The sequence below is a fragment of the Cibotium barometz genome, chromosome 61 (genome assembly GCF_041138505.1).
Source record: "Cibotium barometz isolate CiBa-2024 chromosome 61, ASM4113850v1, whole genome shotgun sequence".
Taxonomy (NCBI): Eukaryota; Viridiplantae; Streptophyta; class Polypodiopsida; order Cyatheales; family Cibotiaceae; genus Cibotium; species Cibotium barometz.
Window position 1 is genome coordinate 11223381 of NC_141106.1, and position 15990 is coordinate 11239370.

The following is a 15990-nucleotide window of genomic DNA, read 5'->3' on the forward strand; positions in this document are numbered from 1 at the left end:
GCTCGAAAGGCGTGAACCACTCCTCAGTGAGTGCCTCCTAAATGTCATCTCTCATAATCAGCCCCCCTCTGAAGTGACTCAGCCTCTCCGCCTGGACCTCCTCTGGGAGACTGCAGAAGGCCTGCCAGTCTCCAAAACTGCGTGCTATGCCTGCCGCCAATGGTCCCCAGGCTAGACGAGGCCGAGAACCCAGCATATGACCCTGCTCAGTGCGTACCGTGGGGCTCCATATGAGCGGCTGTCTGGCCCGCTCCTCATCACAAGTAGGAGGTCTCTGAGAAAGCCCCGGTCTCAGCAGCTCATAGGATGCTCAAGGCAAATCTGTCCTCCCATCCTCTACTGAGGCCTGTCCTCCTCATCTCTATGAAGATCCATCGTATCTCTGGTGCCCAAGTGCCCCCTGCTGGAGGAGCCCTAGCCTACAGTCGCTGAAAAAGAAGCTCCTTCCAAGGCTCAGCGCCTGGAAGCAGCCCCTGAACAATAAGCTTCCTCAATAAGGCTCTACTCTGATCAACTGGATCTATAATGCCCATTCAAACCAGTCATTTCGTCATCAGTTATGAGTTTACAACCTCCAACATGTTTTTTCAACACTTTCTTGAATGAGCCAATACGAACATTCTGATACAGGTGTCCTTTGCTTCAATACCTCCTTCGTCATCTTTTCTGACTGACAAATAAGGATTATCACATGCTAGTCATGCCCAGACACCAAGCAATCCAGGCTTAGCTCATATTTCAAGTGTCAATCTAAACCTGTTCTGCAATTGAAAAGGTGTGCTTTTGTGAGATGAAAACCAATCATGAGTTTGGAATTTTCAAGGCCAGACATGAACCAATGAACATTTGAAAGCCTGCTCACTTCTTAGGCTCCTTCCTGTCCATGACAATTGGGAACAGCCTTCATCCAGCTATTCACAGGCACAGAATGGGCTCAGCTCCCTCCTCATCTGGAACAACTGGCTGAAGAAAATTCCCTACCACGTCCTATGTATCTTGTATTGGTTCCATGACTATAAAAACATAAATCTTTGACTACACTTCTTTCAGTGAAAGCTTGCCAAGAGCTCGTGAATTATAGGTATATAATTGTGTAGCACTTATGCTCTTATTAGCAACTTGACAAAACATATACTGTATATAAAGTTCATAAAATAAACTGTATTAAAGATTAACAAAAGAATAGGAGCTTGAGTAACAAATTGTTCACCTAGGTTTGGGAGGATCAAGCATTGCTTGAGAAGTCGAACAGAGGTGCTTCCACTGGCATGCCTTGGGTTTGAAAGTGGTTGTACCAGCCAACATACTGATGTCGGGGCCCTGCGCGGAATCACAAATGGCAGAAGTTCTGCCAAGCAGGTAAAAAATTGTGGGCTCAATATCAAAAAACAAGAGCAAAACAAACATACCTTTGATTGGTATGATGATAAATCAGTTCAAAACATACAGTGTAGGAGGCATCAGTGCATATCTATTGCATTTACTAATTAAACAACGAACTTCCCAATAATTTCAAAATCAAAATTTCTCCTCAAGTTTTGACCAGGCGTAGCTCAACCGCCAAGCTCTCTCTTATGGCCATAGTGAATCAAATCCACAGCATAGCTACCAAAAAACTTAGAAGCCTAAAAACTCTTACAACAAAACCTCAAAACAGACGTTGCACCCTTAATTTTTAATTCTACAAGTTTCGTAAAGATTTAACCCTTATGACTTCCCTTATCTACACTTTGAGAAATAGAAAAACAAGGAAGCTTGTGAAGGAAAAATATGCTCGATGAATAACTAAACAATTTCCAGTACCTTCATGCATGCAATAAAATAGCTTGATTGCAAAACCTATCCACAATTGTCCATATCATGTCAGGCCCTTTTAGAGACTTGGAAATTCCTGCAACAAAGTCCATAATATATGTTGCCATGCGGCATGCCTCTTTTAAAATTGAAGGAGGCATGGGCTGTCCTGGAGTTTTATGTCTATCAAACTTTGCCATTTGACAAGTGCTGCATACTCAATAGTATTCTTCATGGGTGGCAAATAGAAAAGCCCATGACCAGATCTGGGAACACGAGAGCAAAACGCAATGCAGAAAATAACAGCACGAGAGAGAGAGAGAAAGAAAGAAAGAAAGAAAGAAAGATTTTATTAACGTCTTCCAAAAGACCGAACTCGGCCTATGAGACAAATCGGAGTACATGTATGGGGTATCCTCTGTCATCCCAACAAAATGAAAAAGTACTGAATAAAAAGGCTGAATCTGGGTGTGCAGGGGATGGAGCTCTATTACTAGGAGAATGCAAAGCTATATGCATGGAGTATACAATCATGATATGCAACCTAGCTAGCTCCATCCTGTACCATACTGGGGGTATAAAATGGTATACATCAGTGAAGGGGGTGTCCACAGCTCCCTGAAGAACATGCCTGGGTGTGCTCTGAAGCGAGCCAGTCGCTCCGCACCCTCTTTGTGAAACTGAGCTCTGATCTCTGTCATCTCTCTCTGGTATAGGCGTGGTGTCCGAAAGCCAGGTGTCCTCTGTCTCCTGCGGGCTCTAAGTGTCTCTGCTCTCTGGAGAGTAATTCCCTGCCGTGTAGAGGCTGGGAGGGGTATGGATCTCTGAAAAAATGTAGTAATCTGTGTCTGTCGCCCCCCCTCAGGAGCTGTCTGAGCCTGTGATAATGTCTCTCTGTGGCGCTGTATGTCTAGAATGTATCTCCCCAGTATGCGCTGGTCTGCTGCCTCAAAGATCTGGCGTAGGGAATGTGGCTCTCTGAATAAACTGGGATATCTCTCTCTGATGGCTGTATATGCTCTGCATCTGCATACATAATGCTCCTCACTCTCCACCTCCTCTCTGCACAATCTGCATACCCTCTCCTCTCGGGGGATCCGTGCTGCTCTGCCAGTCTCAATCTCCAATCGGTGTGATGAAACTCTGAGCTGACCAATAGCCACTCGGGAGCCGTGTGGTAAAAAGCCCTCCATGTATCTAGGCCTCTCTATAAATCCATCATCAGTGATACTCATGAAGTGATCTCTGTAGTATAGCATCTTCGGTGGAAGAGGCTGTGTAGGCGATATCCATGTCTCTCGTGTATAGAGCTGCCATAGATCCTGTCTCAATACTCTGTTCCTCTCACTATGAGAGAGACGGATATGTGGTGCATCCCTGTCATACTGGAATGGTGGTAGATGATCCATGTCTAGGCCATGCTGTGAGAACCAATGTGTGACCTGTGCATACCATGATCCTCTGTCTCCTGCCTCAGCCAACTGTCTAGATGCCTGAAAAGCTCTGTATGATAATCTGTCCTGTGGCATCTCTCTGAATCTGTCTAGCAGGCATATAGTCTGAAATATGGCCTCTACCATCATAGAAGGCGCAGCAAACTCTGCTCGGATAATGTCATGAGGTACTGACGGTTTGCTGCGTATCATGCGTGCCATCATGAGGGCCTGTGGTCTCTCTATCTGTGTCCACCAATGGGTAGCAAGGCCTGGCGCCCATACTGCTGCTCCATACATCAATGCCGGTGTGACTAATGTGTCAAATAGCCACCCCTTCGTCCGGGGCTCCTGAAAATGCGCCTGGTGGCACTGTCTCTCTAGCATAGCCAATGCTGCATATCCCCGTGTCAATCTAGCTCTGGCTGCTGAACCCATGGTAAAGCGTGTGGCTGCTGCAGAGAAGGTAACCCCTAGGTACTCGTATGATGTCACCACCTCCACCTGGCATCCTGCGAGGGTGAATGTCAGCTGACTCCTGCCCTGTCTCGATGTATGAAAGACCATAACCTTGGTTTTCCCAAGGTTCACAGTAAGACCCCTCTGTGTGCAGAAATCATGGAGTGCATGTAGATGCTGCTGTAGACCACCTGGGGACTCAGACACTAATACAATATCATCAGCATAGAGCATAATATGTACTGAGGTACCTGCTAAATCAACTCCATCTCCGCCTCCCCGTGTAATGAAGTCAGCCACCTCATCAATGTATAACCCAAATAGCGTGGGGGAAAGTGGGCATCCTTGCTTCACACCAATGGTGCTAGCAATAGTCTCGGACATACCTCCTGGACATCTGACTCGCCCAAAAACCTGCTCATATAATGCATAGATGCCCCATGTCATATCTGCTGGTATGCCAAGAGACTGCAGGCGCTGAAAGAGCCTCTCTCGTGGTACTGTGTCAAATGCCTTGCGGAAATCCACAAAGCAGCAATAGAGCTTTCTCTTCCTCACTCTGGCCTGATCAATCATACATCTCAAAGTGAATACATGGTCAGTGGTAGAGAAAGCTCTCCTGAAGCCTGCCTGCCCTGATGAGCGTAAACCTGCTCGCTCAGCATATAAGCTAAGCTCCTGCTCCAGCACTGCACCATAGAGTTTGGCCAGCACGTGGCCAACCATAACCGTCCTGTAGTTGCTCGGATCCAGCATATCCCCTGTTTTGTGAATCGGCACAATGGTGTGCATCGTCCACTCCGCAGGCAAACCCTCTGCTAGTGCCCTGTTAAACACGTGTGCAAGAAAAGGAGCTAAAGAATCTACTGCATATATGAGATGCTCACCCTGCAGGCCCATATGGTCGGCGGCCCGTCCATGCTGTAGGCGGCGGATAGCTTCCTGTACCATCGAGTGGGTAAAGAAGCTAGCTGTGGTAGGTCGAGGCTCCTGTGGCTGAGGTATAGGTGGCTGCTGTGGGGCATGGTATAGACCCTCTGCATATGTGTGCCATGTCTGTGGGTCTGCAATAGGTGTCGGGGTCCGGGGCTCTCTGAAGTGCCGCCATGAGACAGGGCTATCTCTACTCATGAAGAAATGAAAGATCTCTAGCTCCTGTATCTCTGCGAAGGCCCGCCTTTTGCGGCGAGTAAGTCTCCTCATCTCTCTCCTCGACTCCTGCTCTGTGATGGCTCCCAAGGCTCTCTGTATGCGGAGTCGTGAGTATAGGGCTCTGCACTCGTCATCATACCATCTGTTCTGGGGCATAGTCCCAGGTCTCGCAGGCTCTCCTGAGTGTACACGATGTGGGAAGCTCTGTAATGCAGCCGTGTGTAGGAGTGATGCGAGCTGGGCTGTAATGGTATCCATAGATGCCAGGGGATCCATGAGTAGGAGCCCATCCTCTACTCTGCCAGTGTATATGTCTGCCATGTCATGTGTGAAGTAGATGGTAGTGTGTGGCGTCGGTATGTGGGGGGCTGGTGATACTGGTGATCCGGCTAGTGAAAATGCCAAGTATGTATGATCTGCCCCAATAGGACGAGGTGGAATGGAGAATGAGGTGACAAGCTGTGATGCCTCCAAAGACCCCATAATGTAGTCTACCACCGTGCCTCTGGTCCGTGTATGACCCCCATGTGGGAAGCATGTCAGTCCTCCTGATCCCGGCCACTGTAGCATCCCGTTATAAATAACGAGACGATGCCTGGCTCCCAACTCTAGTAAGTGGTCCCCATAATGTGCTCTGTCTGGTCCAGTGTCCTCTGATGCCCGACTAGCCCCTATCTCCTCTGGATCCACAGGGTGGAGGATCTCCATGTCATCATAGTCATACACCTCACACTGTCTGCTCTGTGTGTGGGCATTGAAGAGAGAGAGAGAGAGAGGCGTGTAACTCTGCTCTATATACACAAGGAAGATCCCGGAATGATACAACATGTGGCAAGGGACTGGAGGCCATTTTATATGGCCCCCTACAGTAGTTGGCCTACTGTAGGGCAACCCACGACCAGCCATGAGGACCAGTCGGCCTGCTGTAGGGCAGCCGACAAAGCCTGAACCTCCATGACCAGCCATGAGGACCAGTCGGCCAGTAGTAGGGTGTCGGCCAGCTCATCTGGGGGGGTCGTGGACCTAAAGCAACACACACAGCCAGCAACAGCATGTCCAGATGCAGTCGGCCAGCTTCAGAGGTCCTCCTTCCACCACGGTGCAATTCGGACTGTTCTTGCCCTTGCTTCTTCTCAGCAATGGCCCGTATATCAGATGGATGTGAAATCCGCGTTCCTTAATGGTGACCTGCAAGAGGAGGTGTATGTTGAGTAGCCTCCATGCTTTGAGGTTCCAGGATCAAAGGGGATGGTTTACAGGTTTTGGAAGGCCTTGTATGGTCTTAAGCATGCTCCCAGGGCTTGGAATCAGAAGATTGATTCCTTCTTTCTACGAACTGGATTTCAGAGATCAGCGGCATATCTTGGCCACGTTGATCATCTTTTATGTGGATGACCTCATTCTCACTGGCGGTCATGTGGAGCACATTGCAGCGACGAAGGTTGCCTTGTCAAAGGAGTTTGAGATGACCGATTTAGGCTTAGCCCACTTCTTCTTGGGATTGGAGATCTGGCAGACCCAGAGGGGGTTCTTTGTCTCTCAGCAATGGTATGTCCATGAGTTGCTTGAGGCCTTTGGGATGGAGACCTCAAGCCTATCATGTCACCGATGGAGCCGAACACAAAGCTTACAGTGAATGATCCTTGTGAGCTAGTCGATGCCTCTCTGTACCGGAAGCTGGTTGGTTCATTGATCTGGTTGCTGAATACCAGATTGGACTTGAGCTTTCCTGTTGGGCTGTTGAGCTCGTTCATGCAGACACCTTTGAAGTCTCATTGGGACGCAGGATTGCGGATCTTGCGGTATCTACAGGGTACAAAGGATCTTGGACTCTTCTACGACACTGGAGGTGAAACGAAGGACCGAGTTTGACTCCAAGGTTGGAGTGACTCAGATTGGGGAGGAGATCTAGACACGAGGAGATCCAATTTTACCCTCGGCTCACGAGTTGTTTCATGGAGCAGCAAGAGGCAACCAGCTATTGCCTTATCGTCTAAGGAGGCAGAGTACCGGTCTGCTTGTGGTGCTGCTTGCGAGGTTGTGTGGCTGCGGAATTTTTTCTACTAGCATCCTCCATAATGCATGGCTTCTGATAACTAGAGCGGTCATTAGAACTCTTCTTCGAGTAATAAATTCAATTGTTGCATCCAAAAAATTCTGATATGTAGTTTGTCTGGCCGCCTTACCAGCGTGTCCTTGTAAGCTTCTCTTTAAAAGTCTCTTATGCTGCATCCCAAGGTTCCCCTTACTTGCTAGTGGCATGTTGCACATAGCATCAGGTTTTTGTATGTGACCAGCTTCTGAACTCTCCAAGGAGAAAGTAACACAAGCATGTGAAATGTACTACATGCTGAAAAGGAAGGATTAATCATTAATGCAATACCTGACAAAAAAGTGCTTGGAGGCTTAAGTGAAACCTCATTAAGCCCCTTTTATGAACACTTGCCACTCTCCTACCTACCCAAATTAGTAGTTCGTCACCCCACATGGTCATTAAAAATGGCATGAGCTTGTTCTAAGTCATGTGACTAGCCCAAGTGGTAAGGGGTTCAAGTCTCAAGGCAAGTTTCAACCCTGCTGGCTAGCCTCTGAACACATTGTTTTCTCTCACCTCCATACAATACATTACTTTTTAAAAAAAGGCACGATCTTGGAATCATATGAGTGCATGAGGTAGGAACATGCCTCCACACATAACCCTCATGAATAAGGTAAAGACGGTTGTCCTTTGCTCCGCCTGTAACATCGTAAAGACAACAGCCTGTAACATCATTTTGAAAATACTGTACCATGAACTCTTAGAATTCATTGAACTACTTTAGACATATATGTTAAGGTACACTCACATGTTCGCATCATACAGAGGAAAACACATCTTTGTATTTACCCATGTCACAATGAAGTCTAAGGCCTGGTACGGAAGGCAGTTATGAATGCCGGTTGAAGGATTGTAGCGGTGCTTTGAGGGGGCTTTTCCTTAGCGATGAGTTTGTCGCCATGCAAGAGTCCCATACAAACACTGGCCAAGAGTGTAGGCTACGGGCGGATGACGCCTCTTGGTGGGAGCGTGTGAAGACCACAAATGCTATGGTGAGGCCCATAGTCCACCTATTGAGGACTGTAGACGCTATGCAACCATGCATAGGCAAGGTCTACGAGGCCATGGATCGCATGATAGAGAAGTTGAAAGACTTCGTGCCTGACGAAGACAGATACGAGGAGATCCATGCCTTGTGTCTAGGAAGGTGGAATTCCTACTACTCTCCATTGCATGCAGCAGCTTATGTGGTGGACCCAGAATTCCAAGGCAACAAGCAAGAGAGCGACCGGGAGGTGAGCGCTGGATGGAGGATCATCTTGGATCGTCTTGTGCCTGATGCATCGGTTAGGCGCAAGATCAGGGACCAGCTTTCGATGTACAGGTTATTTCATGGCTCCTATGGCTGTCATGATGCACAGGTTGACCGCTCCAAAGTTGGTGCTGCTCTATGGTAGGAGGACTTTGGTTCAGATGGACCGGAGCTGCAGCAGCAGCTTGCCATCCGCATACTTAGCCAGGCCGTCAGCTCCTCTTGCTTGGAGCAACTTTGGAGTACCTACAGCCACATTGCCTCTAGGAAGAGGAACCGACCTAGGGTAGAGCGTGCCAATGACCTTGTCTTCGTCAGCGCGAACTTGCGAATGCTTTGCAAGAGCGTGACCAAGAAGGCAGATTCCTTCACCGAGTGGGAGATGAGTCAACAAGAAGAGCAACAAGAGGATGAGGTGCAGGAGCAGCATGCCAGTGGGGATGAGACTGAGGATGAGCTTGATGCTTCTTTGGCACAAGCTACCCATGACCATGAGGCGAGCACTTCACGTGGATGATCATTCATGAATCATGATTCATGGGCCTTACTACTTAGCTCTAGCCTCTAGCCTCTAGTCTTTAGCACTTTTTTGTCATTGACTCATTTGAGTCCGTCCATGTATTCTGTCTCCTTAAGGCTTAGTCTTGACTCCTGACTCTTGAGTCATGACTCATTTTGTATCTACTTAATTATTAATATGACTCAAAAGCTTACCATTTTAGTGTAAATTTGTGCTCATTTTGATGTACTTCCAAAGTAGAATAAGTGTAGAGTAGAAAAATTTTAAAAAAAAGTATTTTTTGAGTGTCGTTCCCTCCCCCGTCCCCGTTCCCTACTTATGGCCGTCCCCCGTCCCGTCCCCCGTCACCGTCCCCGTCCCTTGTGACTATGATGATTTCTTTTACCGTGTGAGTGCCGCACAACAAGAAGAGATCATGAAGCAGGTAAATGAGCTTTTAGAGAAAGGTTTGGTTCAGCCAAGTTCCTCACCTTATTGCTCTCCCGTGCTTCTTGTTCAAAAGAAAGACGGGTCATTCCGCATGTGTGTGGACTATAGAGCTTTAAATAAGCTTACCATCAAGAATATATTCCCAATCCCGTGTATTGATGACATTTTGGATAAGCTTGATGGCTCGGCTTGTTTCAGCCGTCTTGATTTAAAGAGTGGTTACTCATTTGGTCACAGTGTCCGAAGAGTTGTGGAAGCATAAACTTTTCATTAATGCTAAGAAAAGTGAGTTCTTTCTTTCAGAGATACATTATTTGGGTCACATTGTATCCAAGGATGGAGTAACAATGGATCCTGCATAGATAGAAACCATACGGAATTGGCCAGAATTGCAAAACGTACATCAAGTACGTAGTTTTCTGGGATTATGTTCATATTATAGGCGTTTCATAAGGCATTTTGCTATGATAGCCACCCCTCTACATGATCTCACAAAGAAGAAAACCACTTTCAAATGGACTCCAAAAGAACAGGATGCCTTCTTGCAGCTCAAGCATGCTATCATATGTGGACCCGTATTGATTGTGCCCGACTTGCAAAGGTCATTCGTAGTGGAATGTGATGCTTGTGGCGATTGTATAGGGGCTGTCCTAAATCAAGAAGGACATGCAGTTGCATATGAGAGCCGTCAGTTCCTCACGAAGTTTTAGGACCGAGAAACCCATGAAGCAATATGGCTCGACAAAGAGTTTTTCGAAGACTATCCGGCGTTATTGACGGATTATTTGGAGGCTATGCAGCTTCCGTCAAGTTAAGCAAAAGGGGATGTCACGTGCATCCCGCACTTGGATGCCACGTAGACATATCTGTACAGAAGGTGCAGAACCTGGGATGGTGAATTGGTCCCATGTGAGCCCAGTCCGGGACGAGTCAGCCAGGGATCCATCTCAGTTGTCCGAGGTCAGGTGTGCATTGTCCTGCACAGGAGTCTAAGGTCAGGTGTGCACTGTCCTGCACATGAAACAGTGCCAGTCCACGCTGTAAGTCTCCCTCTGGAATGATGTCAGTGATTTTGTGTATCTGGTATAGTACCAGATGCCAGATCACTGAGTAGTTAGTTAGGGTTTGCTTTTAGAACAAGGGGCCAGCCCATAGGGCTACCTCGAGTCTTTGTGTGGGCATGGGGATAGTGTGAAACCACCCCCATGAGGACCAAGAAGGCCCTGGCTGAACCCACCAGCCATGGAGGGATTGTAGGACAGCCCTAGGGGCAGTCTAGAGGCAGACATTCAAGAGATGCAGCCTTTGTATGGCTGTAGGGTAGGTATGGGGCAGCCCATACAGGCTGCCCAGCCCTCAGATTGTTTGCAAAAGCATTGTCCACCAGCCATGTAGAAGCATGCGCATAATGCCCAGCCAACAAGGGAAAGAAGCGCTGGAATTTATGTGATTTTTTCAGCATTAAATGCTGAAATACTCAGTCGTGGGACATTTAATGCTGGCCGCCTGGACTTCACCTGGCCGAAGGTGTCAGAATACGCAGCGGAGATGATGACCAGATCCGGGAACACGAGCAAAATGCATGCAGAAAAATACAGCACAAGAGAGAGAGAGAGAGAGATATAGGCGTGTTACTCTGCTCTATATACACAAGAAGATCCCGGAGTACGATACAAAATGGTATGGGGACTGGGGGCCTATTTATATGCCCCCCCATCAGCAGTCGGCCTGCTGTAGGGCAGAAGACTGGACACAAGAATCCTCCACGACTGAATAATCACAGTCGGCCAGCATCAAAGTGGGTCGGCCAGCATCAGAAGAGTCCCACGACTCATGCAATGCAGTCGGCCATGTCACAGATGCAGTCGGCCAGGCTCAGGGTCCTCCTGCCACTACTAGACTGCCTCCCATGCCACAGAAAAAATAGGAAAAATAGGGGAAAAATACGGAGTGGGGAAAAATGATAAAACACCTCATAAGGGCGGGCACACCCACAACAAAGGCCCTAGTGTATAAAAATAGACAGGAGATGACTTCTAACACCCCCTCTCAGCTCCTGGCTGTGAAACCAACCACAGGGAGCTGGGGTGCCACCTGAGCAAATCCAAAGATAGCGACTTCGTGAAGAGATCCACCGTATTGTCCTCCGTCGAACAGAACTCTAGCAAGATGTCATCAACAACGATCTGTTCACGAACAAAGTGCCTCTGGCTGACTATGGATTCCTCCAGTGGAAGCCCAAACCTGCAATGCAACCTCTGCATCCTCACCACCTCACAAGCAGCATCACAAACAACCATCTGCCTCTGTCCTCGACAAGGCAAAAGATGACTGTCTCTTACTGCTCCGTAAAACTTCTCCTGGGCCTGAAGTAGATCTCCTCGTGTCCGGATCTCCTCCCCAAACTGAGTCACTCCAACCGTGGAGTCGGACTCCATCCAACAATCCCCCTCCTGTGTACAAGAGTCCATGATCCTTCGCATGCCGCAGAAACCACAGGAAACGCAATCCTGCCTCCCAAAGAGTCATCCGCAACCATGAGCTCAACTACCTCATCAGGAAGCTCCTGTCCAATCTGGTGTCCATCAACCAAATCAATGAACCATTCTGCTTTTGAGTCAAAGAGGCATCACACTGCTCACAAGGATCAACACCTGTTACGGTGCAAAAACAAGTCCTGGAAACCTGATGAAGACCACGCAAGGCCTTGTGAAACCTGTCAACCAGCCCCTCTGAATCCGGAACCACAAAGCCTGGAGTATGCACCTCCTTCTACAAGTAATCAACTGCCACCTACCTGGCTTTCCGAAAGGTCCCCATGGAAAGAACATCCTCATCTACAGGAGGTTCTTTGTCCCGAATACTACGAGACATCAGAGCATAAGTTACCTGTTCAATTTCCTCTGACGGACGAACACAAGAACTACCAACATCAATACTGGAGAGTTCTTGCCAACTGCTGCCATCTGGTCCCGGGAAAGCCTGTACCTGCAGCATATCCACACTTCAGTAGCCATTACCAGACTGCCACTCATCACAAACCTAAGGACCTGGGAGAGAGAGTGCTGAAAGCTTGTAAACTCCATTCTCCACTCCACCTTCCCAAACCACTTGGCTTGTTGCTTTGTCCCGGAGAGCAACAAAATGCTCATCAAACTCCACCTGTACGCCAGTCTTGCAAACCTGATGCACTGACAACAGATGAAAACCAAGTGCCGGAACATACAACACCTGGGAGGAATGCTTTCCCCCTCTGCCATCGGGAACTATCTCCATCCTGCCCTCACTGTGAACTGGGATAGTGGACGTATCCCCAGTAAGAATATGACCAGAAAGCCTGCAGAGATCCTGTAAACCGGAACGGGAAGGAGTCAAGTGCTTGGAAGCACCACTGTCTAGAATCCACTCCCGAGTATCCGTTGCGGAGAGTCCTCCAATCTCCTCCCTGCCTGAAGAAAATGAAACATCGGTGTCCACCACCTCCAAGTGCACAAAAGCCGGAGTCTTTATGATTGCTGCTGAGGAATCTTCACCCTTCTCGGTCTTCCGCTTGGGACACTGCCTCCAATAGTGGCCTTTCTCGCCACAATCATTACAGGTCCTCTCATGCAGTGCAGTCGGCCATGTCACAGATGCAGTCGGCCAGGCTCAGGATCCTCCTGCCACTACTAGACTGCCTCCCATGCCACAGAAAAAATAGGAAAAATAGGAGAAAAATACGGAGAGTGGGGAAAAATGATAAAACACCTCATAAGGGCGAGCACACCCACAACAAAGGCCCTGGTGTATAAAAATAGACAGGAGATGACTTCTAACAAAAGGGGCTAGACAAGCCAAGAAGGTGCTAAGCAAAGGGGTGAAGGACTGCGGGTCAAGGGCAAGGAATTCCCAGCCAAGAAAGGTCAAGGTTTTTTGTATTTTCTTTTCAGATTCACATCATTCTAATAAAGCAAACACACCATCCATGGTGGGGGCCCTGCAGAGGGTATTTGGGACCCAATACTGTGTCCTCTCTCTCTCTCTCTCTCTCTCTCTCTCTCTCTCTCTCTCTCTCTTGCACATCTTCATTCAGTTTGTGCATTAATTCCGTCGTGAAAAGAGTGCTGATTTCTGAGCATTGAAGTTACCGATCTTCTCCGAAGTTTCCGCATGTTACAAGGAAAGTGCAGCAAGAAGACAACCTGACGATGGAAGAAACAATGGTTAATCTCCTGGGCCCATGTGCAAAGTTAATTCTATGTAGAAGAAAAGTGTCCCAAACACTTAAGTTATCATTCAACACTCTATCTGCATCGATGGTTTCACATATGATGGAAGAAACAATGGTTAATCTCATCGGCCCATGTGCAAAGCTAATTCTATGTAGAAGAAAAGTGTCCCAAACACTTAAGTTATCATTCAACACTCTATCTGCATCGATGGTTTCACATATGATTGATCTCTGCAACCCATTTTCTGCTGCACATTATGAGGAGGTCATATAAAGAACTAACAAAACACCTCGAAATCTCATGATGCTCATGAGTACAACAGGAGATGTGGAGCTATAATCGATTAAACACTTGATTAGGAAGTAGCAGAGACCGAAACAAGCAATCCAGTGAGAGGAACTAGCGAAATACTAGGGCATAAAAAATACTTCACAGATTTTAACGAAAAAAAAATTCCCCAGAACAGACCCTAAATGAAAGAGAGAAAAAACCTTATATAAAAAATGCAGAAGCCAAACTACGAGCAATCCCTATCTAGAAAGACACAAATACACCTGCAATACCCTAGTAGAAAGACATGAAAACAGCTACAAAAACCCTAACAAAGGGAAAAACCTAATCTCGATAGCTTCTGCAAAGAACTTACGTGAATTAGCCATGGAGATTTCGTTGACTTCATTACCAGACCTTGCGCTTGCCGCACTTCAGCACGCTGGCCGCCAGGCGCTTCTGAAGCTTGAGGGACTCTGCACCGACTAAAACCCCACCGGCAGGTCAAGAAGATCTCTTCTATGATGAGCTCATCAGAATCAATGTGCACTGTTATGCTTTGACAAATCCTCCTATCTGGCAAGGGTCGAGCGGACGAAGTTCTTGGCTCCGGCGATAAAGACAAGCAGACGGCAAAACAACATCACGTTTTTTTTCAAAGGTTCACTCCTGCATAAGCAAGGATCACTCCTGCATGGAGATTTAAGATAATTTTTGGGATTGCTTTATGTTGGACAAAATGCGTCAAAGGCTTTAATAACCTTAGAAAAATAAAAAAGCTATTCCTAGAGTAATTAACGAGTATGATTTTTTACTCATTCCTTATTTTGACCATCATCCTTGCTTCAAGTGGTGTGGTTTGTCTCGTGTCCTTTCTGCAATGGACCAAACCAAATTGCACTATTGAATCAAGCCATTGACAAAGATAGTGTGGATGGTGGCGTAGCCCTGAGCGAAGGGGCCATTGCCACCCACCACACCGATCTAAAGACGAGACGTTGATGAAGATGGTGCGAATGGTAGCGTAGCCCTAAGCAAATCTGATGGGCGTAGGCTAGTTTACATCATCAAATGTGTAACGTCTCTTTGACTCTCTGTCTCGATCTAGTTTACATCATCAAACATGCAATGTCTCTCTCTCTCTCTCTCTCTCACACACACAAGCTACCATCAACAAAGAGTCAACCCTCTAAAGGCCCATTCCCTTAATAATTCTCTCTTAAACTTGATTGTAGGCCATCAAAAATATTCTCTCTCTCACTGTGCAAACATATCTATCTTCTCTCTTTTGGCTGTGAAGGCTGAGGGCACTCGTGAGACCCCCGCCCCCTCCGAGGGCGCAGGCAGCGAAAGCAGCATCAGCCTCTCACGTGGGGTAGGAATCCACACTTGAGGCCTCGCCCACAGATATCCGGACAAGAGACTAGCTCTACCCACGCCTACCTCTATGCTCTAAGAGTGTGACTGTTAATTTTTATCATTTTGCATTAAGTATACAGGGGTTTATGCATTTTTTTCTTTATTTAGAGACTTCTCTAGACTTTTTAGAATAAGAAAAGTAGGGTTTTTAATTTAGGAAAATTTTAGTTTGCTTTGATAAGATATTGCTTTAGGTTTTTCACTTTTCCTCCTTTGTACAGAGAAAATTCAAATCTGTGTTTGTTTTCTTTAGTAGCTATGCTCAAGAGCTTTCTTTCCCTCCCTAAACCACATTAATGAGTTTAGATATTCTCAATCATGGGGTTTCTTCTTTTCTGTAATAGCAAAGAAATTGAAGGGTAGGTTGATTATTTGGTGCCATTTAGTTGGAACCACATATTCATCTTCCCCTTCAATCATCTTTCTGTTCATCAATCTTTGCAAAAGAATCAAAGAACAAGAGAGCAATGGAGGTATGCCCATCTTCTTATTTGTTATGTTGTTTTATTATGGTTTAATTTTGTTTGAGTTATTATGTTTTCTTTTCTATTAATGTTAATCTTATTGTTCTAATTGTGATTGTCATGTGTGAAATAGAAGATAATAATTGAGTTTAATGATGTTATTTCTATGCTATGTGGATTGTTTATTACTTATTTTCTGAGTGCAACAAGTGTGTGAAATATAATTTTTGATTAATAGTATTGATTTAGTTTTGGAAACAAGAGAGTAAAAGAACAAGAGAGCAATGGAGGTATGTCCATCTTGTTATCTGTTATGTTGTTTTGTTATGGGTTAATATTGTCTGAGTTATTTTGTTTTCTTTTCTATTTTGACCATCTTATTGTTCTAAATGTGATTTAGTCATGTGTAAAATAGAAGATAATAGTTGAGTTTAAGGATGCTATTTCTGTGTTATTTAGATTGTTTATTAGTGATTTTTTGAGTGAAAG

At 46.4% G+C, this 15990-nt stretch overlaps 1 protein-coding gene across 3 annotated transcripts in view; it reads right to left on the minus strand.

Moving 5' to 3' along the window:
- The window catches only part of LOC147604545 (uncharacterized), a 47935-nt gene extending 33684 nt beyond the window's left edge, over window positions 1-14251 (minus strand). Inside the window, exons 1-2 of one of the 3 annotated variants that reach the window (XM_086794957.1) lie at window positions 13995-14251; window positions 1211-1348 (exon numbers count right to left, since the gene is read on the minus strand). In XM_086794957.1, coding sequence (XP_086651083.1) covers window positions 1211-1305 — 95 coding nt within the window. In that variant the 5' untranslated portion in view covers window positions 1306-1348; window positions 13995-14251. Of the gene's footprint in view, window positions 1-1210; window positions 1847-13994 lie in introns of those variants that run through there. The other 2 variants (XM_086794960.1, XM_086794956.1) reach the window with 2 other exon arrangements.
- Between the last annotated feature and the right edge of the window lie 1739 nt (window positions 14252-15990).